This window comes from Melospiza georgiana, chromosome 1 (genome assembly GCF_028018845.1).
Source record: "Melospiza georgiana isolate bMelGeo1 chromosome 1, bMelGeo1.pri, whole genome shotgun sequence".
In the NCBI taxonomy this organism is placed as follows: domain Eukaryota; kingdom Metazoa; phylum Chordata; class Aves; order Passeriformes; family Passerellidae; genus Melospiza; species Melospiza georgiana.
This window is the reverse complement of record NC_080430.1, coordinates 153,540,635-153,567,633: the sequence shown is the minus strand read 5'-3', so window position 1 is coordinate 153,567,633 and position 26,999 is coordinate 153,540,635. Positions and strand designations below refer to the sequence as shown.

The following is a 26,999-nucleotide window of genomic DNA, read 5'->3' as shown; positions in this document are numbered from 1 at the left end:
TCTTCCCTGTGAGGGTGGTGAGGGGCTGGGGTGGAATTCCCAGAGAAGCTGTGGCTGCCCCTGGATCCCTGGAAGTGTCCAAGGCCAGGTTGGATGGGGCTCGGAGCAACCTGAACCAGGTGTTCTTGAAGGTCCCTTCCCACCCAAACCATTCCTGGCCGCTGTGATTCCACGACTTTTCCTTCCACCCTGGCTCATCATCCGAAACCCGAATGATGATGCAATTCCAGCACAAGGAGGAGCAGCTCTGTGCTGCTCTCAGATTCCCGTGGGATCAGGGAATGAACGCTCTGTCTCCTCTGCCACAGGTCTCATAAACAGCCACAGGAACATTCACGGCAATGCCCCACGCCCGGCGCCGTCGGCTCCTCCGAGGTGGAGCAACCCCCGCCAGCCTGGGTACACCAGGAGAGGAGCCTTTTCCACCAGGTACCCCCAGCAGGCTCCCAGGAATTTCCACCCACGCCAAGCTCACTCCTGGAGGAAAAAATACTCCCTGGACAACCGGCTGCCGGGATCGGGGTACGAGGCTGGAAGCGCTTCCAGCACTTGCCAGGGTTTTGGGAGCCTTGGGGACAGCCAGGCTCCCGAGGCGCCGGAATCGTCCCCGGAGAGGCACGTGGACTTCACCACGGATGGGAACATCGTTGTGGATATCCAGGTGCCACAGAGGGCTGGCCAGGAAAATGTGGGTCCTTACGGCGAGTTTTCCGGGCGGGAAGTGGCAGTGGCTCCTTCGGCGGATGGAAACATCCAGAAATCTCTTCTCCAGGAGGAAGAGAGAAGACCTTCCCTCTCCATCTCCTTCAGTTCCACCTCGAGGACTGTGTGCCTGCCTGGGAGCGGGGCTGGGAGCTCCTTTTCCACCTCTGGAAGCACCAGTGAAAGTGCCGTGGCGCTGAAGTCAGAGCCACAAAAACCTTTGGAATTTCCAGGTCAGGAGCCAGCCCAGCTCTCGCTACGGATCAAGGCAGAACCACTCTCTCCAGGGCAACCAAGTGGTGAGGAAGTCCAGGATGCTTCCCTACATCCCAAACTCTTTGGGAATGCTGAGACGCTCTCTCGACCTGCTCAGGCTGGGGTGACTCTGGTGAAGAGCAGATTTCCCGTAATTCCCAAAGCTCCCGCTCTCCAAAAAGCTGCCTCAGCACCCATCTCCAGCAAATCTCAGAAATTCAGGAAAAACAACTACACCTGGGTGGCAAACCCTGGGAAAAGCTCCCGGATTGTGAAGAGGTGGGCGAGCCCTCGAGCAGAAAATTCCAAGAAGGGCACTGTGGGAGTGGACAAAGGCGCCAAAATCTCCCCCAAAGCGGATTTGGGAGCCAAGATAAAGAAATTAGGATTGCAATCCAAGCTGGGGGTTTCTCCCAGTAAATATAAGTGGAAAGCCTCCAGCCTGCAGACTTTGCCTTCCACTTCCAAGTCAGCATTCCAGTGGAGATCCGAGGACCAGAAGGAAGCTCCAGCCCCGAATGTCCCTCGAACCGTCTCCGTCCCACCGGCTCCGAGCGCGGCGTCCGCTGTTCCCGGTGGGATGAAATCCTTTGGAGAGGCTGCACTGTCCAGCTACAAAGTGAAGAGTCGGACGAAAATCATCAAGAGGAAAGGGAACGTGGGGTAAGTTGCTGGTTTGGGTTTTGCGTTTCGGATTTTGTGCGTTTCACGCCGGGTTGTGGCTGTGGGAGAAATTCCGGCGAGGGTTGTTGTGTGCTGGAGGATTTATGGAATCATGGAGTGGTTTGGGCTGGAAGACCTTAAAAATCATGGAATCTCACACTCCTGTTATGAGCAGGGGCACCTTCCATGACGCCAGGCTGCTCCAAGCCCTGTCCAACCTGGCCTTGGACACTTCAGGGATGGGACAGCTGCAGCTTCTCTGGGAATTCCATCCCAGCCCCTCACCACCCTCACAGGGAGGAATTCCTTCCCAATATCCCATCTATCCCTGTCCTCTGGCAGTGGGAATCCATTCCCTGTGTCCTGTCCCTCCATTCCTTGTCCCAAGTCCCTCTCCAGCTCTCCTGGAACCCATTCAAGCACTGGAAGGGGCTCTGAGCTCTCCCTGGATCCTCCCCTTTTCCAGGCTGGACATTCCCAGCTCTCCCAGCCTGGCTGCAGAGCAGAGGGGCTCCAGCCCTTGGAGCATCTCCTTGGCCTCCTCTGGATTTGCTCCAGCAGTTCAATGTCCTCCTGATGTTGGGTGATCCAGAGCTGGATCCTGTGAATCCCTGTGGTCACTGACCCTTCCTCACTCAGCAAAGGAAGCTGCATTTTCCTTGATTTAATTTCAAATTCTCATAGTTGTTGTGTTGATTCCTGCATCTGTTTCCCAGATCCCTTCAGTGCTTCCCAGCAGGTTTCCATCCCTGCCTTGCCCTCCTGCTTTGCCTGGAAAACTATCCGTGGGTGGATTGTGCTGGGAAAATCACTCTGGAGCAGCCTGGAGAAGCTGGGAATGTTTGGGATTTTTTTGGCAGTTCAGGGAGACCTCCCACACCTGGGTAAATTCCAGCAGAACCAGGGAAGGGATCATCCCCCTGTTCTGGGCACTGCTGAGGCTCCTCAAATCCCGGGGGGAAAATATTGAGGATCTGGAGCATGTCCAGAGTTGGGAATGGAGCTGGAAAAGGATCTGGAGCACCAGGAGGGAGCGGAGGGAGCTGGGAGAACTCAGCTTGGAGAGAAGGAGGCTCCCTAAATTCCCTGACAGAAGAGTAAAGTCAGGAAGGATCAGGATCTCCCAGGGAACAAGGGACAGAGTGTGAGGAAACAGCCTCAAACTGCTCCAGGGGAGGTTTAGTTTGGATATTGGGTAAATTCCTTCCTATAAAGGGTGGTCAGGCATTGAGAATCCTCATCCCTGGAGAGATTTAAGATCTCTGTGGATGTGGAACTTGGGGACATGGTCAGTGGTGGGAAGTGCTTGGACTTGATGATCTCAGAGATCCTTTCCAACCTAAACCATTCCATGATTCCATGATTCAATCCCTCACATCTGTTGAGCAGAAGGCAGTGAGTAACTCTGGCTGCCAAACACCTCATTCTCCATCTGTTCCTTGCCAGGAACTCCTCACATTTGCCCAATTTCCTTGGAATTCTCTCTTCAGAGCTTCTCCCCCGTCACCCAGAGGAGAATCCCGGTGGGATTTGACTCCTCTTGGAGCCCTGGAGAAGAACACCAGGAGCATTTTGGTCACTTCCCTGCTCCCTCCTAACCGTGTGACATTCCCTTTCCCAGTTCCCCCACGGATAAGAAGAACATCTCCCCCACCACAGCTCTCAAGAGCCGCTTCCACCTCCGGAGGAGGAATTCCATGAAGGGAAAGCCCTCGGTGACAGCGAAGCGCTCCTCGCCCCGGGGCCTGGTGCAGATTTCCAAGCACCGGCTCTGCCGGATGCCGGCCACCAGGACCCAGGCAGCCACCAAGGAAGGTAGGAACGGGCATTCCAAGGGCTCGCTGGACTCACTGGAGTGATTCCGAGGGTTCTTGGATTTGGGAAATGTGTTGCTGAGTCCTCCTGGAGGTGTTGTTGGTTGTGGAGCAAACACTGAGGAGAAGTTTGACTCCATATCTCGGTTGTCCTTTTGGTATTTCCACAGAAAATCTGTTTCCTACTTTTCCTGGGGTTTCCCTGGATTTTCAGGAAGGTTTTCCAAGATGGGAGAGGTTGGCAGAGGCAGGAATACACAAATCTCTCACCTGTATTCCAGTGTGGTGTCCAGTTTTGCATCTAATTTGCTTAAAATTAGTGGAATAGAGAATCCCTCATGTTTGGGAGCAGGGAATTTGCATCCATGTCCTGCTGCCTTGGAGCAGAACTCGGAGCTCAGAGTGGCACCTCCACGTGTCTGGGATGTTGTTGGGATGTCAGTGGCTCCAAGTCTGGTTCTTCTGTTCCCTAGGGATATTTTTGTGGATAAAAGGCTTCCCCCACCTGGGATTCAGTTGTTTCAGATGGATATGAGGCACAAATTTCCCTGTGGCCCTGTGAAATTCCCTGTGGGAATTGCTAGAGCTAGGAGAGGAGTTTGGATCACATTTAGCTGGGATTTGTCTCTAGTTATATTTTGGGATTATTTGATGTTTAAACAGCTCTGTTGAGATGTTGTGGAGTTTTTCTGGATGAGGGATTTTGGGCAAGGGGCTGGAATGCTAGGACAAGGGGGAATATAGCTTCCCCCTGCAGAGTTAGATGGGAAATTGGAAAGAAATTCTTCCCTGGGAGGGTGGTAAGACCCTGGAATGGAATTCCCAGAGAAGCTGTGGATGTCCCTGGATCCCTGGAAGTGACCATGGCCAGCTGGGATGGGGATTGGAGCAACCTGGGATAGTGAAAAGTGTTCCTGTTCATAGCAGGGGTGTGGAATTCCACGATCTTTTGAGTTCTTCCAACCCAAATCATTCCATGATTCTGTGAAAAGACAGAAAACTCTGGAGACATGGAGCTACAGCATTTTAACCTTGGGGGGAATTGAGGCAGTGATGATCCCAGGGATATCAGCTTGTTTGGAATCCCAGTTCCTTGATTGAAGGGAATGTTCCTGCACTGAAATCTTGATTTTAACAGGATAGGAATGAGAAAATAAAGCGGGAATGTGGTTTTGCTCCAGGCTTTGGGAAGTTGGCAAATAAAAAAGGTTGGAGTATGGAAGAAATAAAAAGGGATTAGGTCTGAGAAATTCAGGAGGAGCCTGGATTTCCTTGAAATTCCCTCAGTGAATTTTGGATTTGCTCCCTTTGATTAAAATTGACGTTCTGGATTTGAATTCTTTTGTACTTCAAGATTTTTCTTGGAGAGCTTCAATCCCAGGCAGAGGATTCACAGCTTCATGTGTTGGAATATTCTTAAACTCTGGGTTTGGAAAGCTGTGGAATTATTCCAGGGCTGTTCCTCTGTGTGCTCCAGGACTTCTGTGTTATTTTTTTCCCCCAGGTTTAGTAGGTGAAGATTATTGGGTGGTGGATGGGGCAGGGATATTCCCAAGTCTGGAATGCTCACAGGGATTGGGACAACTCCCATGTTCCCTTTAAATGGTATAATTATGGATGTGGTGCCAGTGTTTTTGGTTCCACAGGGAGCAGGGAATAAGTGAAGTTTTGTGGATTCAATTCCTGGCTCCCAGGTTATCCAAGAGGTTTTGGGAAAGTTGTTTTGGTTTCTTTTGGGGCAAAGTGTGGATATTAATCCCACCAAAAATATTGTGGATATTAATCACCGCAGAGGGACGGAATTTCCAGTCTTTTCCATTTCTCCTTGGGCAGGTGTGAGGGAAGTAAATGGGGTTACTGGGATGCACTGGGAGCAGAGTGGGGTAGGAATGGAGCAGGGAGGTGGATGGGAAGACAGAGGGGAGGAATGTTCCCAATTTCCTGCACGGCAGCGTGGCTGGAAAAGCTGGATCAGCCCCTTGCGTCCCCACGGATGTGGGGCCTGTGGTGACACAGCCTGGCTGGTTTCCTGTTTGTCCTGTTCCACAGGATTTGGGGATCTGTGGCACAGCTCTGTGGGCTGTACAAGGACATTGCTCCTGCTTTTCCCAAGTCCTGGTCTGTCTCCTGACTTTCCAATTCCCTTCTTGCACCCAAATGGATCTATCTGGTCTCATCAGTAGGGAGCTCTTCCAGGTGTTGCTGAGTCTTAAACTGGGATTGGTGTTTTCCAGTGCTCTGTCCACTTCCCTCTGTGGGAATTGCTGTTATTTAGGAATCAGAGAGCCAGTGGAAAGTGGCAGGTTGGCAGGAATTTTCTTGGGATTGATTTGGGCTGTTCTGTGAGAGATCCACCTGCAGCTCTTACCAATTAATTCCAAAAGACTTGATTAAGTAGGGTGTTTAATAACAACTCAGATATTGGAGTGTGTCCCAAATGGAAGTTTTTCCAATGGGATGGTGGAGCAGGGAGAAAGTTCCAGGTCAGGCTGCCTCCATCACCTCTGGGATCCTCAGGGATATGATGGAAGAGGGATAAAAGGTGTTGGTTGTTTCTCTCCTTATCCAGGAAAAAGCTGGAGGACCAACAAGGATCATCAAGGTCTCGTGTGCCAGTGTTTTGGATAAAATCATGGAATGGTTTGGGTGGGAAGGGATGTTGGAGATCATGGAATTCCAGTTCCCATCATGGGGCAGGGACACTTTTCACTATCCCAGGTTGTTCCAAGCTCCATCCAAGCTGGTCTTGGACACTTCAGGGATGGGGCAGCTGCAGCTTCTCTGGGAATTCCATTTCAGCACCTTCCCAATCTCACAGGGAGAAATTCCTTCCCAAATCCCATCTGTCCCTGTCCTCTGGCACTGGGAAGCCATTCCTTGTGTCCTGTCCCTCCATCCCTTGTCCCCAGTCCCTCTCCAGCTCTCCTGGAGCCCCTTCAGGCTCTGGAAGGGGCTCTGAGGTTTCCCTGGATCCTTCCCTTCTCCAGGCTGGACATTCCCAGCTCTCCCAGCCTGTCTAAATGCCAAAAGAGCTTTTTCTCCATGTCCTGTCCCATCACCTTGGGAATCCTTTATCCACTTTCTCCAGACTGAAGATGGAATATTCCCAAAAGTCCAAGGATGGCATCTTTTTCTCACCAGTTTTGAGGGAAAATGCCAACTTTCAAGTGAGGTTTGACTGATCCAGGTGTGATGACAGCGGGATATTCCTGCTTTTGCCATCCTACGAGTCCCATGCCAGAGGATATGGGAGTCCCATGCTTTCCCAACAGCTTTTTCCTGTCTTTAACTGGGATTTCTTGCAGGATGAGGCTTATTCCCAACCTATTTTTTGACAACAGGCAAGTGAATTGTGGTAGTTGGGAACTTTTCCTTGACATTCCTTGGCTCATCCTGCTTGGGCTGTCATTTCTTATTCCCAGGATTTTTTCCTTGGAAAAAACTAGGAATAAGTGCTTCAAATGAGGATTTCTTGATTTGTTTTCCAGTTCATTTTAATGTCAGAGATGTGGCAAATGTATGGACAAGGAGAGTGGGAGTGATGACTGTGTGGTACGTGTGGGAAAATTGGGATTTTTGCAGGAGAATCGGGGGCTTTTCCAGGAGAATTGAGGATTTTTGGAAGCGCACACAGCCCTGCAGAGGGCACTCGTGCCTCTCCCATCTCCTCAGTCCACCTTTTTCTGGTTATTGATGGCCTAATTTCGTCTTTATGTGAAAGAAAGCAGATCTGGAGTAATTTGCAGCAATAACCTGCTAATGCCGGGCCAGTATCAAAATTCCCATGTTCATTCCCGGTGGCAGATAAAACACTAATATATAATTATCCTTGCAAATTGGATTGTTTTAAATAACCAAAAGGCTACGGCCGGGGAGAAAACCATCCCATTTCCCTGGAGTTCCTATTGCGGGGTAATTGCTGCGTTCAATCAATTTCCTTGGCATTAGAAATTCCATCACAATCAACATTAAGCTTTATTCATTGTGATGGCAAAGAGCCGGATCATTTCTCCTCTTTTCCTTAACTGGCAAAATTAATCAGGGAAAAGATTTTAAACATTTACCCGTGCGAAAGAGGTCAGCTCTGCCACTATATTGCTCAGCAGATAAGGGGGCTAATAAAAAGAAAATTGAATTACTAATGATCGCCAGGAACAGAGTATATAAAACCTGGCAATCGCCCGGTGCAGGAAAAAAAGGGAATCAATTTTCTCCGGACAAGGTGCGCTCGTTTTTTATTTTGGCTCATATTATCAGCAATTTAATTGGAGAGAGCATAAACAGGAGGAAACAGTTAGGGAATAATGAGGCTGGAGGTGTAAAATCCTGCAGGATAGATGCTGGACACAATTTATTTGGCACAACAGATAATCACTTTAATTGAATCCAAAAGTGCAGCGTTCAGCAGCGCCGGCTCTGCGCCTCGCCTGGGGGGGATCATGGAATATTACAAAGAGGCTCCTCCGTGTCTTTTCCACCTCTGTAATGTCCCCTTCCAGGCAGGGCTGCTCCGGGATTGCTTCGGCACGGTCACAGCTGGCTGGAAGCAGGAGATGGAGAGAGCACGAGGGAGGTTCTCCAGGGAATTTTCCTTATTTATGTTGTGTTTGTTCCTTAAATAATTCAGTGCTTGCCCGGGTTGGGTGGCTCTGTGTGAGACTGGTCGTGTCCTGCTTGAGGTGAACTTGGAATGGTTTGGACTGGGAAGGATCTTAAAGATCAACTTATTTTGCTATGTCCTGGGTTCAAAGCCTGGCTCCCTTTTCCTGCTGTGACTTCCAGGTCTGGCTATAAAAGGAACTTCTAAAGAGATTTTGGATTGTTTTCCTGGGAGAGGTGGGTGGTTCCTTGTGGAATTTAGATCCCAAAACAATTTGGATTGGGAGGGACCTTGAAGATCATCCAATTCCACCCCCCTGCCATGGGCAGGGACACCTTCCACTATCCCAGGTTGCTCCAAGCCCTGTCCAGCCTGGCCTTGGACATTTCCAGGGATCCAGGGGCAGCCACAGCTTCTCTGGGAATTCTGTTCCAGTGCTTCACCATGCTCCCAGGGAAGAATTCCTTCCCAATATCCCACTAAACCTTCCCTCCTTCAGCTTAAGTAGATGTGGAATTGTTGCAATTCCCCATCTGTGGCTGTGCAAGTCCAAGGCCAGAGCAGGAGTAATTTGGGAGCACATCCTTGTCAGATCCACTAAATCCAACCTGGATTTGTGTTGCTTCCCTTGGAAATATTCCTTCCCTGCTTATCTTCCCCTTTCTCCTGCTCCAAACTGAGATAAACCAGTGGTTGGTGTTATCAGCTTTCTGCTTTTCCTGTGTTGCCACCCCACTGTTGAAACTGCCAAACAGAAGGAATCCTGTTTGTTTTCCCACCTTCCTAAGGAGAAATTCCATAGAATTCAGAAAACCTGCTTCACTCTGCATCTGCAGAAGCTTCTCCAACTCTTTACTGCCAGAATCACCCTCCAAAAAATTCCCAAAACCCTCATTTCTCTCCTTCTTGGAAGGATGTGACATGAGGGGGTTGGGATGGGCAAGGAGTGTTTGCTTGGAAAAACGCTGGAGGCAGAAGTGGCAGGAGCTGCTTTGCATTACTTGGGCGAGTAAAGGGGGTGTAAATGGTGAGGAGCAAGTTATGGGTGGCATCCAAATGCTCAGCTGCTGATAATTTTATTGACACCGGGTGTTTGGATCCCTCTGGCAGCTCTGAAAATCTCAGCCCTGGATTGTATACCCTCTCCTATTTTTTTTTTTTTTCTTGAAGCTTCCAGCAGGTTGATTCCCAGTGGGACAGCAATTGAGGGAATTTTGGAGGTTTTTTCCTTGTTTGGTGTTATATTGTATATTTATTTTATTTTATTTTTCTTATGAGTTGCGTGAGGTTTTGCTGCTCTTCGAGGCGACGCCTCCGATCGTGTTACAGCCGAGTTAAGCTCTTGATCCCTTCCCTCAGGGAAGCCCGTGGATCACACACAGAACTCCCCAGAGTTCATCACATCTTTTTCTTTGCTCCATCATCACTCCCGTTTCCCCGAGTTCCTTCCAGCTGATCCAAACCCTTCCAAGGTCGCCGCTCTCTGTCGTTTCCTCCGTCCCACCTAGATTTTGACCTTGCTTGGAAATCATTCAATTTGCCAGCTCTCCCTTTCCTCTGGCTTGTCCTTGGGAGCCAGGGGTGGAGCGTGGCTGGCGAGGTGGCTCCTCACTCCTTCAGGAATTGGGAAAAGTTCACATTCTTGGCCCTTTGCCGGGCCCGGTTACGTCAGTGGTCGTAAGTAACGGTTTTGGGTTTCCGCCTTGACTTGGCATTTCCAGGTGACTTGTCCCGAGCTGCAAGAGGAGCTGCAGGCCTGGAGCCAGGGTTGGGAATTCTCTTTGCAGAGCCCTCTTTTAAAAATAACAGCCTGCTAGGAGCAAGGGGATGGGCCTTGCTCGAGGAAGTGTTCCCATGTGGACGTTGGATTTGGGATCGGGGAAATTGGTGACAGTGACAGAGGGAACATCCAGAGGGAAATGGGGATCCTGAAGGTGACAATTCCTGGGTGTCTCTTTCCCTGTGGAATTCGACCTCAGTTTTTTACGCTCAATTTGTTGTGGAAGCTGCATCCCTGGATGCATTCCAGGCCAGGTTGGATGGGACTTGGAGCAGCCTGGTCCAGTGGAATGTGTCCCATGGAAGGAGATGACCTTGAAGGTCCCTTCCCATCCAAACTATTCCATGTTTTAATGAAAGTCACCTCTCAGTCCCCATTTTAGGTAGTTTTACTTCAATATTTTTGCCCCAGTCCCTATTTTAGAGCCTCTCTTGTGCAGCTCCAGCTCTGTTGGATTGGGAATTTCCATTGGTAACCAGCAGCTCTTTAGGGAGTAATCTGTTTATACACTAATAGGAAAAATATTTGGCTTTGGGGATGGATGAGATCCTTCCATTGGTCTGACCCTTGATATTTCCAGGTCTGTGGGGGGCTTCGTGTAAGACTGCAAACCTTTCAGGGATGGCACGGTCTGGAACTAAAATAGACAGGGGAAAAAAATACAAAGGGGAAAAAAACGTACGAAACACAGCAATAGGTCCTAAACTCCTCATTTCACCTAGAGCTTGCCTGGCCTGAAATATTTCCAGGAATGGAGCATCCACAAATTCTCTGGGCAACCAGGACCTCACCACCCTCACAGGGAAGAATTTCTACCCAATATCCCATCTGAACTTACTCCCAGTTTGAAGCAAATCCCCTTTATCCTGTCACTCCATGCTCTTGGGAACAGATCTTTATCTTGGAAATAGATATTTATTTGTCCATGGAATGCTTTGGCTTGGAAGTGACCTCTAGGAGTCTCCTAATCCAGCCAAAAAGGAAGCTTTTAAACCAGTTTTGGACCTGCTGCTTGGAATTGGGTGGAATTTCAGTGCTGATCCCTCTTATTCCTCTGCTTATCTTTCCTTCCTAAATAAAAATAAGGAAAATAAAAGTGGGTTAAGGCACTTGTAAAAACCCATAACCTGAGAAGTGACAATGAGTCCCTTTTCCCTGTTTTTTTTTTTTTCCTTTTTTTTGCTATTTTCTCCCACTTAATAAACTGTCTGATGGTATTCCCAGCACGGTCACAGTTGGAATTACTGATGCCGGCGTGGATGATCGGAGTATCCTCCACTGCTCTGTCAGGATTCCCAAAATCCCGCCCTGGCAGATGCTCAATTCCCCGTAAAACCTGCGTAGGTTTCTCTGTTCTGCTTTCTGCTTCCAGTTCTTTCCCAAATCCCAGTTTACACCCTAAGTTTTAAAATTTTCTCATGGAAATCTTCCCATTTGGTTTTCCTTGTAACGACTCGGAAGCGTCGGAGGGAAATTCCTCTCCCTGGCTGCTGAGCCGAGTTAAGCCGTTCGTTCCAGGGCTCGCTGGATCGCTCTGTGTGCTCTACAAAACCCTGGAAACGAGCAAAAAACCCCTTGGAATATGGAACAGATGCCAGAGTGCACCTGGAATAAGGGATTTGTGGACTCGGCAGCATCTCCGGAGTCCTACAAAACTCTGCTGTTCCAGCAGCTTTGCCGGAGTTTCTGCTTCAGCCTGAGGGGTGGGGAAATGCCTTGACTTCGCTTGTCAACGGGAATTTTGCTGCCATCCCTCAGGAAATTTGAGTTCAAGGAACGTTTCCTCCTCCCCCGTGCCTCTGGATAATCCCCACGCGTGCGGTTTTCGGGGGGCTGTTTCTATTTTGGATTGTTTGGAGCGGTGTCAAGTGGGGATTTCGTGTGGAGGTGTGGACGGGATTGGCTCCAAAGCTGATCCCACGTGTTATCAGCCCTTAAGCTGCCCTCAGGGCCTCTCTGTTGGAAAAGGGCACGGGAATTCTTGGAGGTTTAGTGTGGGCTGTAAACTCCAGTGTTGGTTGCGATGGGAAACCCCATGTTGTTCCTCAGGGCACCAGCAAATGTGTGCCTGGGACATCCTGGGACATCTTGTCCTTGGATGGGGCAGAGAGAGCCCAGGGAAGGATGAGTGGCTGGGATGTGGCATCAAACTTTTTCTTTTTCCCCATGGAATCACAGAATGGTTTGGGAAGGATCTTGAATATCATCCAGTTCCAATCCCCTGCCATGGGCAGGGATACCTTCCACAATCCCAGATTGCTCCAAGCCCCATTCAGCCTGGGCTTGGACACTTCCAAGGATAGGACAGCCACAGCTTCTCTGGGAATTCCATTCCAGGGCCTCAGCACTGTCCCAGTGAAGAATTCTCTCCCAATATCCCATCTTTCCCTCCCCTCTGGCAGTGGGAAGCCATTCCCTGTGTCCTGTCCCTCCATCCCTTGGCCCAAATCCCTCTCCAGCTCTCCTGGAGTCGCTTTAGGCACTGGAAGGGGCTCTGAGGTTTCCCTGGATCCTTCCCTTCTCCAGGCTGGACATTTCCAGCTCTCCCAGCCTGGCTGCAGCCCTTGGAGCATCTCCGTGGCCTCCTCTGGATTTGCTCCAGTATCTCCACATCCTCCTGATGTTGGATGCCTGAGCTGGATGCAGAATTCCAGGTGGGATCTCACCTGTGCAGGGCAGAGGGGCAGAATTCCCCCCTCTCCTGCTGCCCACGCTGTGGGATGAGCCCAGGATATGGGGAATTTCTGGGATGTGAGCACACATGGATGAGGCGCTTCCAGTTTTTCATCCGCCAAAACCCCCAGTCCTTCTCCTTGGTGCTGCCCTCAATCCATTCTTTATCCAGCTTTGGGATGGGAAAATGTGCTTGAATCCCAAGGCTCAGGTGGATCACTATCAAGTGCTCCTTTTGGGATTTAAAAAAGCAAGGAATTCTTTCCTTTTGACGAAGAGCCCAACCTGCCACCCAAATGATGTTGGTTCCTTGCTGGGTTGAGGTGTTTGTAGTGATTGGTGACCTTAATTTAGCAGGGATGACTTCCAAATGCTTTCCCTGTTATCAGGAATCAGGGAGCGGAGCCCTCCCTTATCGGGAAGCAAATCAAAAGGGAATTTGATGGGGTGAGGTGAGTCCATCAGAGATCCCTCTCTGTTTTTAAAACAAGATTTACTCTGCTCTCTCCACATTAACTGGGGCATTTTACGGTGCTCCCCTTTCCGTGAGCTTCCGTGATCCATCATTTCCCGGCTCGCCTGCCGGAGTGGCTGTTAGATTTTACTACAGCAAACACTGTAAAAGGGCATTAGAGCAGTTAAATCTGGAGTCTTGCTTCCATAAGGAAAAAGAAAATGCTGAATTAGGCACCAGAAAAGGCAACCACAGCGATACTTTAATCTTGCATAAATTATCAGAAGAGTCAGAGGCGAGTGATTTTATGTATTGTTAGAGCTTTGCTAATTAATTATTCCGGAATAATTGATGTTTAGAAGCACCAAAGTTGGGTCCTTTCCTGGCTTAATGGACTTTCAATATGGCAGCTGGATTTTTATTTCTTTCTTAATTTTAACCCTCCCGTCCATGGGGTTAATGAAGTTGCTTTCCTAAATATGAAGAGTCTAAATAATAATTAATCAAGGAAATATCGCTCCAAAAATTGAGGGTCTAAGTCAGTGGTGGTTTTGGGGACATTCCTGACATCCAGGGGAAGCGGAGTCTCCAGTGGGAATATTTGAAGGATGAAATGCCCTAAAGAAATGGAAAAATGTAAATAAGCTGAAGAGGAGCAGGATTAGACTGGATTTTGGGAAGGAATCCTTCCCTGGGAGGGTGGTGAGGAACTGGAATGAAATTCCCAGAGAAGCTGTGGCTGCCCCTGAATCCCTGGAATTGTCCAAGGCCAGGTTAGATTTGGCTTGGAACAACCTGGGATAGTGGAAGGTATCCCTGCAGGATACCTTCCTGGCAGGGGGTGGAACTGGATGGGATTTAAGGTCCTTTCCAGCCCAAACCATTCCATGATTCCCTTTGGCAGGAAAAGATGGCCTTCCTTGGATCTCTGGGATTGGAATGACCTTCTCATCAATTTCTTCATCTCTTTCCGGAGAGTTTGGATTCATTATTTCCAAAGGATTTCAGATCCCGGTAAACCCGGAGCCCCAAAATGAGGCTTAGGGTTCACAGAATTCCAGCTGGCTGTTTGTGGCACTGGTGGGGCCAGGCTGGTAACCAGTGGGTGCTTTGGGTGATCCCAGTTCAAGAAGAATACAAAGAGATGATCCCAATGGATTTTGGGATTCCCTTGGGAATGTGACAAGGGATGGAGTGACGGGACCCAGGGAATGGCTTCCCACTGCCAGAGGACAGGGAGAGATAGGATATTAAGAAGGAATTCTTGGTTGTGAGGGTGGTGAGGAGCTGGAATGGAATTCCCAGAGAAGCTGTGGCTACCCTATCCATGGAATTGTCCAAGGCCAGGTTGGATGGGAATTTGAGCAACCTCGGATAGCGGAAGGTGTCCCTGCCCATGGCAGGGAGTTGGAATGCGATGATCTTGAAGATCCTTTCCAACCCAAACCATTCCATGATTTCATGATCACGACCCCGCAGATATCCTGCCCCCTCCTGCTGCCTCTGGACACGGAGGAACGAGTGATAAAATCCACCCAGGCAGATTGGATTTTGCAGTTTGTTTCCAGAGCTTGGGAATCATGTGCTTGGTTGGATTTTGTAGCACATCCTGTCAGGAGCCAGGACATCCCTCTGTCTGTCCCAAGACCCCTGCCAGGGGTCTCAGAGACCCTGGCACAGTGCCCAAAATGCCTGTGGTTTTGATTATGACCCATGCAGCAAGTTATCAACCTTAGATGAAGATCTGTAAGCCACGACAAATTAAGTAGAATGATAGTGAATTTATCACAAGGTGAAAAAGTAGATTTTGGGGTTTTTAGAATGGGGGTCCAGGGGGGCAAGATGGAAGGATCTGGACGTGTCCTACCTTTCTCCTTCTTCTTCTTGGCCTCCATCTTCTGCTGTGGTGTTGGCACTTTTAGATTGGTTTAGAGTAGGAGCTCACTGTCTAACATAGGTGATAGGTATTGGAAAGTAATTGCAAACATTGTGTACGTAGTTTTTGGTATAAAGACATAACACCACCCCAGGGGCAGGCAGAGTGCTTCTGACTGTCTTGCTGAGCTGACCTCAGGAAAAAGAATTTTTTATGTAAGATACCATAAACAACCTTGAGACTGAGAAACGAAGAGCCCTGACTTGTTCAAGCACTGGGCTGGGAAAAGAGACTTTCCAACTTTTCTCGGGGTCACTCTGACCAGCTGGAGACCCCGACACATCCACTTTTCTGGGATGGGGGAAGATGGGGCCTGCAAAGGACAGGTGAGGACAGGTCATGAAGTGAACAAACACTCGTTGAGCCAAAAGGGGTTTAGGAGAACAATGTTGTTTAGGACATACAATGCTGGTAAAGTGATCCCTGCTCCTGAGCAATTCCAGCCCCCGGAGCAGGGGGATGCCCAGCCCCAGCGACTCTCCCACTGTCACCACTCTCCTTGTGGGGCCGGGCAGGGCGTGGGTGACAGACATTCCATGGCCTGCACACAACGTGGGGAAAGCAGCTTTGTGGAAAAGCGTCCTAAACTTGATATCCTTGTTTATCTCCTCCCAGGCCCTGGCTGGCCCCTCGAGATAAACAGGTGCCAGTGCTTGCGATTCCCAACAGCCGGAATAATTCCAAAAGGAGGTTGTGTTTACGTGGAGAGTTATTCCTGCCTCCCTTCAGGGCTGGAGCATCCCTGTGGCAAATGGGCTGGGAGTGGACACAGCCCCAGGACCTGGAGTTGCTCCAGCCTGGCCTTGGAAGCTTCCAGGGATGGGGCAGCCACAGCTTCTCTGGGAATCCTGTGCCAAGGCCTCATCACCCTCACAGGGAAGGATTTCTGCCCAGTATCCCATCTAACGCTGCCCTCTGGCAGTGGGAAGCCATTCCCTGTGTCCTGGCATTCTATCCTTTATCCAAAGTCCCTCTCCAGCTCTCTTGGAGCTCCTTTAGGCACTGGAAGGGGCTCTGAGGTCTCCACAGAGTTTTCCCTTTTCTCCCAGCCTGTCTCCATCCCCTGGATCAGCTCCTTGGCTTTGTTTGCTTCCCTCCCTTTCTGGACACATCCAAGACATTCCAGCTCCCTGGACTCAACGATAACTTAAACCTCAGGGTCCCGTGCCTGGATTTTTTTCCTTTATTTCCCTTTTTCCACTCTCTCCCTGCCTCGTGGGATCCCTGCTCCTTCTCCCTGCCCTGGCCCAGCTCTCGCGTGCCTTGGCTTAGCACAGGGAATCCTCAGCTCCTCTCCTGGGAGCTCCCAGCATTGCTGTCATTCCCTGAGGGAACACTGTGCCCTGCTCCAGGGCTGTCTGCTGTCTCGAGTTAGAGACGTTCCTGAATGGAACGTCCTTAATTCCCACACAGATGCTGCAGGAGCAGCATCAAGCCCAGCAGTAAAATGTAGTGAAGAATTCCAGAGTGAAATTGAGATGGGAAACCTCTGCTGCTGCCAGGCTGGAAATCTCCAGCCTGGGGTTTCCCTAGGCTTTTTAATGGAAGCAGGAGCTTGTTTTATGTTGTTTTATGTCATGGGCTCTGAAGTGAAGCTGGGATCAATTCTGGAATCCTGGGATCAGTTCTGGCTCCTCTTAACGAGAAAGACAGTAAGGGTTTGGAGCATATCCAGAGAAAAGAATGGAGCTGGGGAAGGGTCTGGAGCAACCAGGAGCAGCTGGGGGACGGCTCAGCCTGGAGAATAGGAGGCTCAGGGAGGACCTTTTCACTCTCCACAACTCCCTGAGGGTGGAATCAACTGGAAATTGGGCTCTGCTTCCAGGGAATAAGGGACAGGACCACAGGAAACAGCCTCAAGTTGTGCCTGGGAAGCTTTAGTTTGTGTATTGGGAAAATGGCTTTCATGGAAAGGATTGTAATGCATTGGAATGGGCTTCTTGGGGGAGCCACATCCTTGGAAGTGTCCAAAAAATGTGTGGATGTGTGGATTTAGCACTTGAGGACAGGGATTAGTGGTGGACTTGGTGGTGGTGCTGGGCTGAGGTTTGGACTCTGTGATCTTGGAGCTCTTTTCCAGCTTTCACTTCCATGATTCCAGACTTTGCTCTGTGTTGTTTCTCTTGCTCTCACTCTCTGCCTTGACCCTGTGCCTAAGAGCAATGATTGGGAATTTGGACATGGAATTTGATTTCTTTTCTGGAGTATCCCAGAATCACAGAATTGTGGGAACTGGGAGGGACCTTCAAGACCATCTAATCCCACCCCTTGCCATGGGCAGGGACACCTTCCACTATCCCAGATTGCCCCAAGCCAAATCTAACCTGGCCTTGGACACTTCCAGGGATCCAGGGTCAGCTGCAGCTTCTCTGGGAATTCCATTCAAGCTCCTCACCACCCTCAAAGGGAAGAATTCCTTCCCAATATTCCATCTATCCTTGCCCTCTGGCAGTGGGAAGCCATTCCCTGTGTCCTGTCCCTCCAGACCTCATCCAAAGTCCCTCTCCAGCTTTCTTGGAGCCCTTTAGGCACTGGAAGGAGTAATTCAGATTTATTCCTGGTTTTTTTTTTTTTTTTTTTAAATTTTATTCCTTAACACATTCCCCGATATTTCTGGTAATACATTGCAGGAAACGTCGATTCCAAAATATTTTTTTGTTGTGTTATTCCGTCCCCACAATTCCCAGCCAGTTTTCCCTTTCAACTGAAAGGACATTTCCCTCTTTGTTGCATTTCCATTAATGGATCCTCACCATGGATCCACTTCCCATCGCGTGTCAGTCACTGCCTGTTCCGAAGGGCTCATTCCACACTAAGTGGTGTCGGAAAAGACTTTTCCCTTTTTCCCTTCCCCGTTCCATCCTCTTAAAACCCAATCCTGGACATCACAGCGGCCACTTGGGCTGTGCTGACACTTCCTTTGTCCTGTCCCCTCTTCCCAGGGATCTTAGTGCACATTCCAGGCTGCCTCATTCCCTAATGCTTTGCTTTTTCTCCTTTAAATATTCATGGGAGCAGAGTGGCCTGGGTTGCTTAATGGAGCAGCATTTTCCTTGGAATTCAAAGCAGGAGTGTGCTTGTTGCCAGTATGTTTTAAAAACTTGTCCCAAATCTTGAATCCTGTAGGATTGAGGTATTTTCCCAATTTTTAAGTGGATTCTGGAGTTGATGGTTGTGAATGTGCTGTGTTGGGAGGAGGAGAAATTCCATAAACTTCCAGTTTCTCACTAGACAAGGATGTATTATCCTATGAAAAGGATCACTGACATTCCTGAGGGATTTTTAGTGGGTGGCTTTTCCTCTAAAACCTGGATAAGAAGAGTACTCAGAAGGAATTTAGAATCACAGAGTAATGGAATAGTTTGGATTGGAAGGGACCTTAAAGATCATGGAATTCCAACCCTTGCCATGGGCAGGGACACCTTCCACTGTCCTAGGTTGCTCCAAGCCCCCATCCAGCCTGGAATTTTGGCTTGAGTCGGGATTTGCAGCTCCAGATGCTCCTGGATATCCTGTGGATTACTGAAGAGTGAAATAAAGGAATGCCAGAGATTTTTCAGGGAATTTTTTTTCCCTTCCAGCTTTACTAACCAGTCAGCTCCCAGTTCATTCAGGTCACTGCTGGGATGCCTGGCTCTCCTGCTGCTTCAATATTCCATATATTTAGGAGATGGTTCCTGACACATTGCCTAGAGAGAATAATTGGATGTGGCATCTGAGTGAAAAAGGCCGGATGGGATTTTTCCTTCCGGTGTGTGCAGATGGATGAAGTTTGGGGTGATTTGTTTTATTTTTATTATGGAAAAAAATAAAGGGAAACAAAACAAATTCCCAGAAAACCACCAACAAAACCGTTTATATTCAAATCAACTGGGATCCAGTGGGGATTCAGCCAAGACAGCGGGAGACAGGAGGGATTTTTTTTTCCTGTTCTGGAATTTCTGGTGGCCTAGAAAGGGGTTTACCATTTGGAGATACTCTTAAATCGGAATACCAGCAATCCCTGGAATACCTGGGGAATGTCCTTCAAATCCATTTGGAGTTGATTAAAACCAAAGAGTCTTTACTGTTGCTGGACCTCTGTAACCTTGGGATAAGTGATTTTACTGCTTTTCCTGGATTTTGCTGCTTGGAAAATGGGAGCAGATTTGGGAAAAAGAGATCTGTGAGATCTGGGAAAAAAAACCTCCGGCAGATCCCAGCACTGTGGGATCTGGGCAAAAATCCCACCTATTGGGCAGGAATTCTTCCCTGTGAGGGTGAGGAGTCCCTGACTCAGGTTTTGCAGAGAAGCTGTGGTTGTCCCATTTTTGGAAGCGTTCCAGGAAAGGTTGGGTGGGTCTTGGAGAAATCTGGGATAGTGGAAGGTGTCCCTGACCATGTCAGGGGGGTGGAACTGGATGAGCTTTAAGGTTCCTTCCAAAGCATTCCAAGATTCTGTTCCCTGTGCTCTCACTCCCTTCTGGGTGTGGCTGGTGACCCTTTAGGTCCCCATTCCTGTAGGATCAGAGTGGTATGGGGAGATCAAGCAAAAGAAAATGGAGAGAAAGTCAAAAGGGTTTGGAGATGGCAGGGGGAGGTGGGAAGTGGATGAGGGACAAAGAAATCATGGAATCATCGAGGTTGGAAAAGGCCTCTAAGATCATCGAGTCCAGCCATTAACCCAGCAACAGCCCATGTTCCAAATTCCACATCCACACACTTTTTGAACCCTTCCAGGGATTGTGGTTCCACCACTGCCCTGGGGATGCCATGCCAAGGCTTGTCAACTCTTTCCACTGAGAAATTTTTCCCTGATATCCGAGCTGGACCTCCCCTGGTGCAACTTGAGGCGGTTCCCTCCCATCCTTGTTCCCTGGGAGCAGATCCCAACTCCCACCTGGCTCCACATTCCTGTCAGGGGATTTGCAGAGTGAAAAGGTCTTTCCAAAGCCTCCTTTTCTCCAGGCTGAGCCCCTTTCCCAGCTCCCTCAGCTGCTCCTGGTGTTCCAGACCCTTCCCAGCTCCATTCCCTTCTCTTGGACTCACTGACCTTAGAGGGCTTTTTCCAACCTTATCGATTCCATGAAGAGGAGGGACTCAGGATCAGTGCTGGGAAGAGCTGGATCAGTGAGAAAGATGCTGAGGATGTTTTGTGACCAAGATTTTAAGGAATGAGAGGAAACCTGGAGTTGCCACCCTTCTCCCTCAGGAGTGATGGAGGGATCCAGGTGGAAAGAAAAAGCACCAAAGCCTGGGTTTTTTTCCTCCCCTCCAGTTTTCTCCGAGTTTGGAAAGTTTATTTCCGAGGGAGAAGAGTGGAGCAGCTTTTTTTCCAGCCTGGAGTGGTATTAATTGGTTTTTGTTTGAAATATTTACGGGATGGGAACATCAAGGATGAGCTGCTCTCCCTCTAAGTGGCCTTGACAGGTGACATTCCCTGGCAGCTCCAAGTCCCCACGGTGCAATCGGGTGGATTTGAGAAGTGCTGACTCTCCAAATAAACCAGGTTTATGGATTGGCCTCAGTCTTGTCCTAAATCTTGTTTTCTTCTGGATTTCGTGGGAGTGTTTTGTGTGGACCGGTTGTGGTTTGGGGTCTTAGGAAGTTTTTTTGTTCGGGTTGATTTGTCTAAAATATGGGGCTAAAATCATAGAATTTAGGGAAAGGTTTTATTCTGGGAAGTTGGATCTGGGGGTTGGTGGTGGGATCTCACTATCCCAGCACAAGGAGAAGGTGTGGTTTTAGGGACTGGGATGTGTTTGGAATGTGGGGTGGCCCTGGAAACAGCTGGGAAGTACCAGAGGGCCACAGTGAGCCAGTATCTGTGGCAGCAAATCTGCACCTGGAAATGTGGGAATCTCTTGGAAAAGGGTGTTAAAGGAATCTGTGCTCTATCATTTATTTTTTTGGCCTTTTCCAGGCCGGGTTAGACAGAACTTGGAGCAACATGGGATAGTGGAAGGTGTTGCTGCCTATGGCACAGGAGTTAGAATGGGATGGTCTTGGGGCTGCCTTCCAACCCAAAACCCAAAAAATGATTCTGTAAATCTTTTTTTTTTTTTTTTTTTCCTGTGGAACATTTTTGTCCTGGAGTCTCCAGAGGAAGTGTGTCCCTTCTCCCAGAAATCTGAAAATTGAGAGGCTTGGCTGGAGGGATATGCTTGGAGCAAACTTCCCTGTGTGTCCACCGGGATATTTCTTTCCTGTGCTCTTGTGCTGCCCGTGTTGTTTCCAGCCCCTGGGAAGCTGCTGTGTGTATCCAGCACGTTCCTCTGGAATGTGGTAACCCCATTCCTTGGGAATACAATTTGAGCTATGACATAATCCCTGGAGCAAGTGAGGAGCCATTAGCAGCTTCTTCCTTACGGCAGTTGGTGGAGCGGAGCTGTGCCTTGGGATTCTGCTCATTCCTGGGTATTTTCTCAGGCTCCAAACTCCGACAGGTGGCACCCGGGAATGACTGGGCAGGGAATTCTGTTTTAAGTCATTCAGCACCTCGGAATGGCTTCCCCTGTTTGTCTGAATTATGGCATTGACCTCTAGAATTTCTTAGGAATATGCCCTTAATCGTCCCAATGCAATGGGAGAATCCCAATCCGGAGTGTGATGTTATGTGTATCCTGTCTGCTGTCCAAATGATCCCATCTTGGCAAAGGGAAAATTGGGATAAATGAGAACGAAAAGGAGCTTGAGGTGCTCTGGCTTGGATTACAGCTGGGTCACAAGTGTTAAAAAACATTTATGGAGGAGATCTGGGACTGTGTGGACGTGCTCCATGGATTCAGCACGTTCCAGGGTCCATGTCCCAAGTTGACACGTCCTACAGTCCTTAAAATCTGTTGGGATGTGGATGTGATCTGTGGCTGAGCATCTCCTCTCTCTGCCCAGCTTTCCCTTTGAAAATTTGGGGTAAAAATTAAATAATTAGGGATGTTAACGAGGGGATCTTGGAGCACTTAATGGGAAGAGCTGCTGGTGTTGGAGTGGGAAAAAGTGACTGGAAGGAGCAACGCTGGCGTTTCCCTTTCTAACTGGGAATTCTGGAACTGTTGGATTGATGTGGCCAAAATGCTGCTTTTCCCAGCTGTTCCTGCTGCCAGCAGTCTCTTTCCTGGGATTTTCTCTGAATTTCCATGTCTGGAAGCAAATACGTGTTTGAATTCCTTGAAAATCTGTGCTTATTCCTTCATCATCCCATTCCTGCGGGATTTTTGGTGGCTTCTTCCACAGCTCCAGAGAAAGGGACAAGATGAGGTGGTGGTTTGGAAGTTTATCCCTGAAATTCTTGAATGTTGAGTCCTGAGAGAATGGGAATTGCATGTGGGAAGTAAAAAAAAAAAAAAAAAAAAAGCTTAAGGTGAAAGTCAGGGAAGAGAGAAAAATGAGATATCCACCTGTGGGATGTTCCTGGTATCCTGGCCATGGAGCATCACCTGGAGCCAGCATGGAAAACAAGAGTTGGGAAGCAGCAGCATCTCCACAATTCTCCCTCCTTGCTGTCTCCAGGAGCTCCTTCCACGGGTGAAACAAGAGGGAATGGATTAAAAATTCCATAATTAGCACAGCCAGGGCTCTGCTCCAGGCTGCAGCCAGCATTAATTAGTTATCCCAACAATTATGGCATTGTTAGGAAAAATCAGCTCGTTCAAGCTCTTTGTTTTGGATTTGTTTGGCACCTCCTGGGATGGGATCCTGGACAATGACTGCGGGATGCTGAGCAGCTGCCAGTGGAGTGATCCCATTAAAATACGGAGATCTCATCTCCGATTCAATTCCGGCTCCAAAGAATATCCTGGGAAGTCGTTTTGTTGCTCCCAAGAGCATCTCCAGTTCCAGTGTCACGTTGTCACCCCTTGGAATAGGCTGAGTTATTGCTGTTGTTATTTAAGGAGAAATATTAATGGAGCATTTCCTTTTAATCCCATAACTCTTCCTTATTTTCCCTACCGTAAACCTGCCTTTCCTTCTGCTCTTCCTTGCAGCATTCCCTGCTGGATTTCAGTGCAGGAGCAGGAAATTTACCCCTCTAAAATGCACTTTATTACCTTTATTTGCTCTCAGATTCTGGGTCACTGCTCCCTTCCCTCCCTGATATTTCCTGGGGACAAATGAATCCTTATGTTGTTCAGCAGCTCTTGGGAATTGTTGGGAATGCTCCAAGTATTTTATACCTGTAATGGAAAATAATAAGTGCTGCTTTCCTGGGTTTTTGTGGGATTTCAGGGAATTTTTATGCAGTGGAGGAGCAGAGGTTAAAGTAGTGATTCCTGTGATTCCTTGAAATGCTGCTGATTGCATTGCAGCCAAGCTTTGACATTGGGAATGTTCAGCATTTGTGTGAATATTTGTGTCCGGATTTGATCCTGTGAACAAACCTCCTGTGAAAAGTTGTCCTGATTTAGTAAAATTTAGGATTTATTTCCGAGTGGCAGCTTGGCAATGCAGGAAAATACAGCCCTTCGTCATCCATGGGATGGGCAGAGGGTGGTTTGGGAATTTTGAAGGTTATCCAATTCCAATCCCTGCCATGGGCAGGGACACCTTCCACTATCCCAGAGTGCTCCAAGCCCCACCCAGCCTGGCCTTGGACACTTCCAGGGATCCAGGGTCAGCCACAGCTTCTCTGGGAATTATATTCCAGCTCCTCAACACCCTCACAAGGAAGAATTCCTTCCCAAATCTCATCTATCCCTGCCCTCTGGCAGTGGGAAGCCATTCCCTGTGTCCTGTCCCTCCATATCTTGTCCAAAATCTTTCTCCAGCTCTCCTGGATCCCCTTTAGGCACTGGAAGGGGCTCCAAGGTCTCCCTGGAGGCTTCCCGTTTCCAGGCTGGACATTCCCAGCTCTCCCAGCCTGGCTCCATCCCTTGGAGCATCTCCATGACCTCCTCTGGACCTGCTCCAGGATACCCACGGGTTGGGATGGAACTGGAATTAGAGCCAAGGTTATGACCCCACATCCCATGGTCCTGGCAGGTCCTTGAGCTCAGTGGGCCCACAAAGGTCTGGATTGATCCACCTCCATGGCTGTGATGCTCCAGGATATTCTTGCATCCAATTTTCCATGTGACAGGAATATTTGGGTGTGAAGTGCCAAAGTGCAGGTACTGGAAAGTGTAGGAGAGGAAAGATCTTTCTCTTTCCTCTAGGATTGTTTACAGGAGTTGGAATTCCTGTTAATAAAGACTTATTTCCCCCCGTGTGCTATTCCATATATTATTATTTTCCAGCAGAGGAAAATTAATGTAATTTTTCTGTATTCACATAGAACAGAACATTCCAAGAGCATCCCACAGATTTGTGAGGTGACACTTGTGGTTCTTATTCCTTTTAGTGACATTTGCACATCTCCAGAGATTGTCTCATCCCTCAGCTCCAGAATCAGCCCATGGAAAATGAACCAGGAATGTCCTGAGCTGCTCCTTTCCAGGGCCGTGCCTTGGGTTTGACTCCTGGAAGTTGGTTTCAGCAGGCTGCGGAAATATTCCCGCTGAAATCCTTAATGAAAACACCTGTTCCGAGCCATCATCTTTTCCCTTTTCCATCTCTTGTGTCCGTATATAACAGCGGGAGTGATGAAAATTCCCAATTAGCTGCCTGTGAGAAAACGAGGCAAAGCCAGCTGTGAGCAAGCCCCTTCTCCCTCCCTGGGGACGGAGTAACCTTATCGCATTCCCAACTTTCCTCCCAAATACTCCCAAGCCGGGGGGGGGGGACCGCTTGTGAGGGCGAACAGGGAGACGGCGCGCGAGGAAAAAAGGGGGAAAACTGGGAACGAGAGGAACTCCAGCCACGGGTTTGTCCCGGTGTGCCGGATCTATCTTTACCCTCCTTGGCTCGGGACAGCGCTTGGATTTGTCGAGTCCCTACGGAAACATCCAGCTTGGCATCCGACTCCCGCCAGGAACGCCGGCCCTGGCTCGGCCCGCGCTCCGCGGCCTCAGGAAGCTCCTCGCTCCTCTCACAGGTGCCTTTCCAATTTTAAGATTTGGTTCGGATGCGTCGAATTGATGGGATTCATCATGGAAAGCTCCGGGCAAGATGTGATTCCCGTGAATTAAAAAAGCATCCCGAGCTGGAGAGGGTGGGAGATCAGGGGCTCTTGAGGCCAACAGGGAGTAGTGTGGGATTCGATTCCTGACACCTCCCCGGGGTAATTTTTGCGGATGATCTCATCCTGGTTCTGTTGTTGATTTGCCACTTGGCTCCTCTAATTCCTTGTGGATTGACCCTCCTTCCCTCATCATCTGTCATTCCATGAGGGCTGGGAAGGAGTTGAGGAGGTGATGGGAGATGGGTGCTGTTGCTGTGCTCCCTTCTCCTTTTCCCGGGATAAAATCCCTGCTCACTGTCAGCCCTCACCTTCCTAAAATTCTGGAATAGTTTGGGTTGGAAAGCACCTTAAAGCTCATCCGGTTTCACCCCCTGCCATGGGCAGGGGCACATTCCACTATCCCAGGTGCTCCAAGCCCCATCCAACCTGGCCTGGAAAATTCCAGGGATGGGGACTCCACAACTTCTCCAGGTTCCTGTGTATCTCCCTCAAAAAGAAGAGCTGGTGGTGGGAAAAATCCCTGGAAGTTGTGTCACCGTTTTATCCAATCCCAGAGCTCCTTTTTCCTTTCTTCCCCTTGAGTGCAGTGGCAGGACACGGGGAATGGCTTCCCACTGCCAGAAGGCAGGGGTTAGATGGGAACTTGGGAAGGAATTCCTCCCTGGAGGCTGGTGAGGGGCTGGAATGGAATTCCCAGAGAAGCTGCCCCATCCCTGGAAGTATCCTAGGCCAAGTTGGATTTGGCTTGGAGCAGCCTGGGATAGTGGAAGGCATTGATGCCCATGGCAGGGGTTGGAATTCCATGATCTGGAAGGTCCTTTCCAACCCAAACCATTCCATAACCCTGTAATTTGGAGTCTTTTCCAAGATTCCAGTCTGGCTTTGGTACCACCTTGCTCCCTGCAGTGCCAAGAATTTCCCAGGTGCCACTTCCCAAAGGTATTATTCCAGTACACACCCACAGCTGCAAATCCCCTTTCCCTTTTTTTTTTTTTATCCTTGGACCTTTCCCAAATCTCCCAAACAAATGGGGATCTCCCGGGTCAGAATCTGCAGCTGTCCCTGAGCTCAGACTGGTGGTGAAACAAGTGGGGTGGGGTTTATTTCCCCTCCCCTTTTCCTGCTGGGAATGCCACAGGGCTGGGTAATTCCAGGTGTCTGATTAGCCACGCTTAATTAAGAGCCAGGGATCTTGGAACGAGCCTGGTGGAGTGAGCCGAAGGAAGCCTGGAGGGAAGGCTCAGCTTGTTCCCTGTGGGAATGTCGGCTCCAGGCTACCCAGTGCTTTGGGATTGCTATGTCCTTATCTTTCCAGTTCCACGGTTTTCTTGGAATAACCAGTTGGGAAAGGTGTCCTGGGAGGTTGGGGAAGTTGGAGGAGGACATTCCTGTGCCCCATGGGAAGCATGGTTTGGGGTTTTCGGTAAATCAAGGCTGCTGCCTTGTGCAAAATCTGGGATTTTTGGCTCTTTAAATTCCACCAGGAAAACACTCCCCCTCCAACCCCCCCCTCCCTTCCAGACATTTAAAGAGGAGCAAACATCCCCCTCCTCATCTGTGGATGCTCCTTGAGCTCTGTCCCCTGGTGGGATATTTCCATCCCTTTCCCGGCATGGATCCTTCACCTTGGCAGCTCCCTGAGGCAGGAGCAGCCTTTTCCTTGTATTTCTGTGCCTCATTGACTCCCATCTGTTCCCATTCTCCAGCATCAAACTTATTCCTTTTGGCTTTTCCCTGTTTTTCCCCTTCCACTTTCCCATTTAATCGTAGCTGTGTTGTCGAACTCAGCATTTCCCCGGCGCTGAAATGCGGGAAGAGATTTGGGAATGGGAGATAGGTCGGTGAATAAACCCCCCCTGGGGCTTTGAGCAAGACCACATCCCAAGGGGATCCTTTTGGGATGATTTTTAGGGATAACTGGACTCAGCCCAGCTTCCCTGGAGAGCTTAATTCCATGTGTGTCACTCCAGCAAAACAAGAAGGGATCTCTTCCCTGTATTCCTCGGTTTGGGATAGATTTTTTTCCCCTGGATTCCTTGATTTGGAGTTTAATTACACCGATTTCCCAACTGGAAAGGAAAATCTA

At 49.2% G+C, this 26,999-nt stretch overlaps 1 protein-coding gene across 1 annotated transcript in view; it reads left to right on the top strand.

Moving 5' to 3' along the window:
• The window catches only part of ZC3H3 (zinc finger CCCH-type containing 3), a 129,247-nt gene that overhangs the window by 1,888 nt on the left and 100,360 nt on the right, over window positions 1-26,999 (top strand). The window contains exons 2-3 of the mRNA XM_058034184.1: window positions 309-1,620; window positions 3,242-3,435. Coding sequence (XP_057890167.1) covers window positions 309-1,620; window positions 3,242-3,435 — 1,506 coding nt within the window. The remainder of the gene's footprint in view (window positions 1-308; window positions 1,621-3,241; window positions 3,436-26,999) is intronic.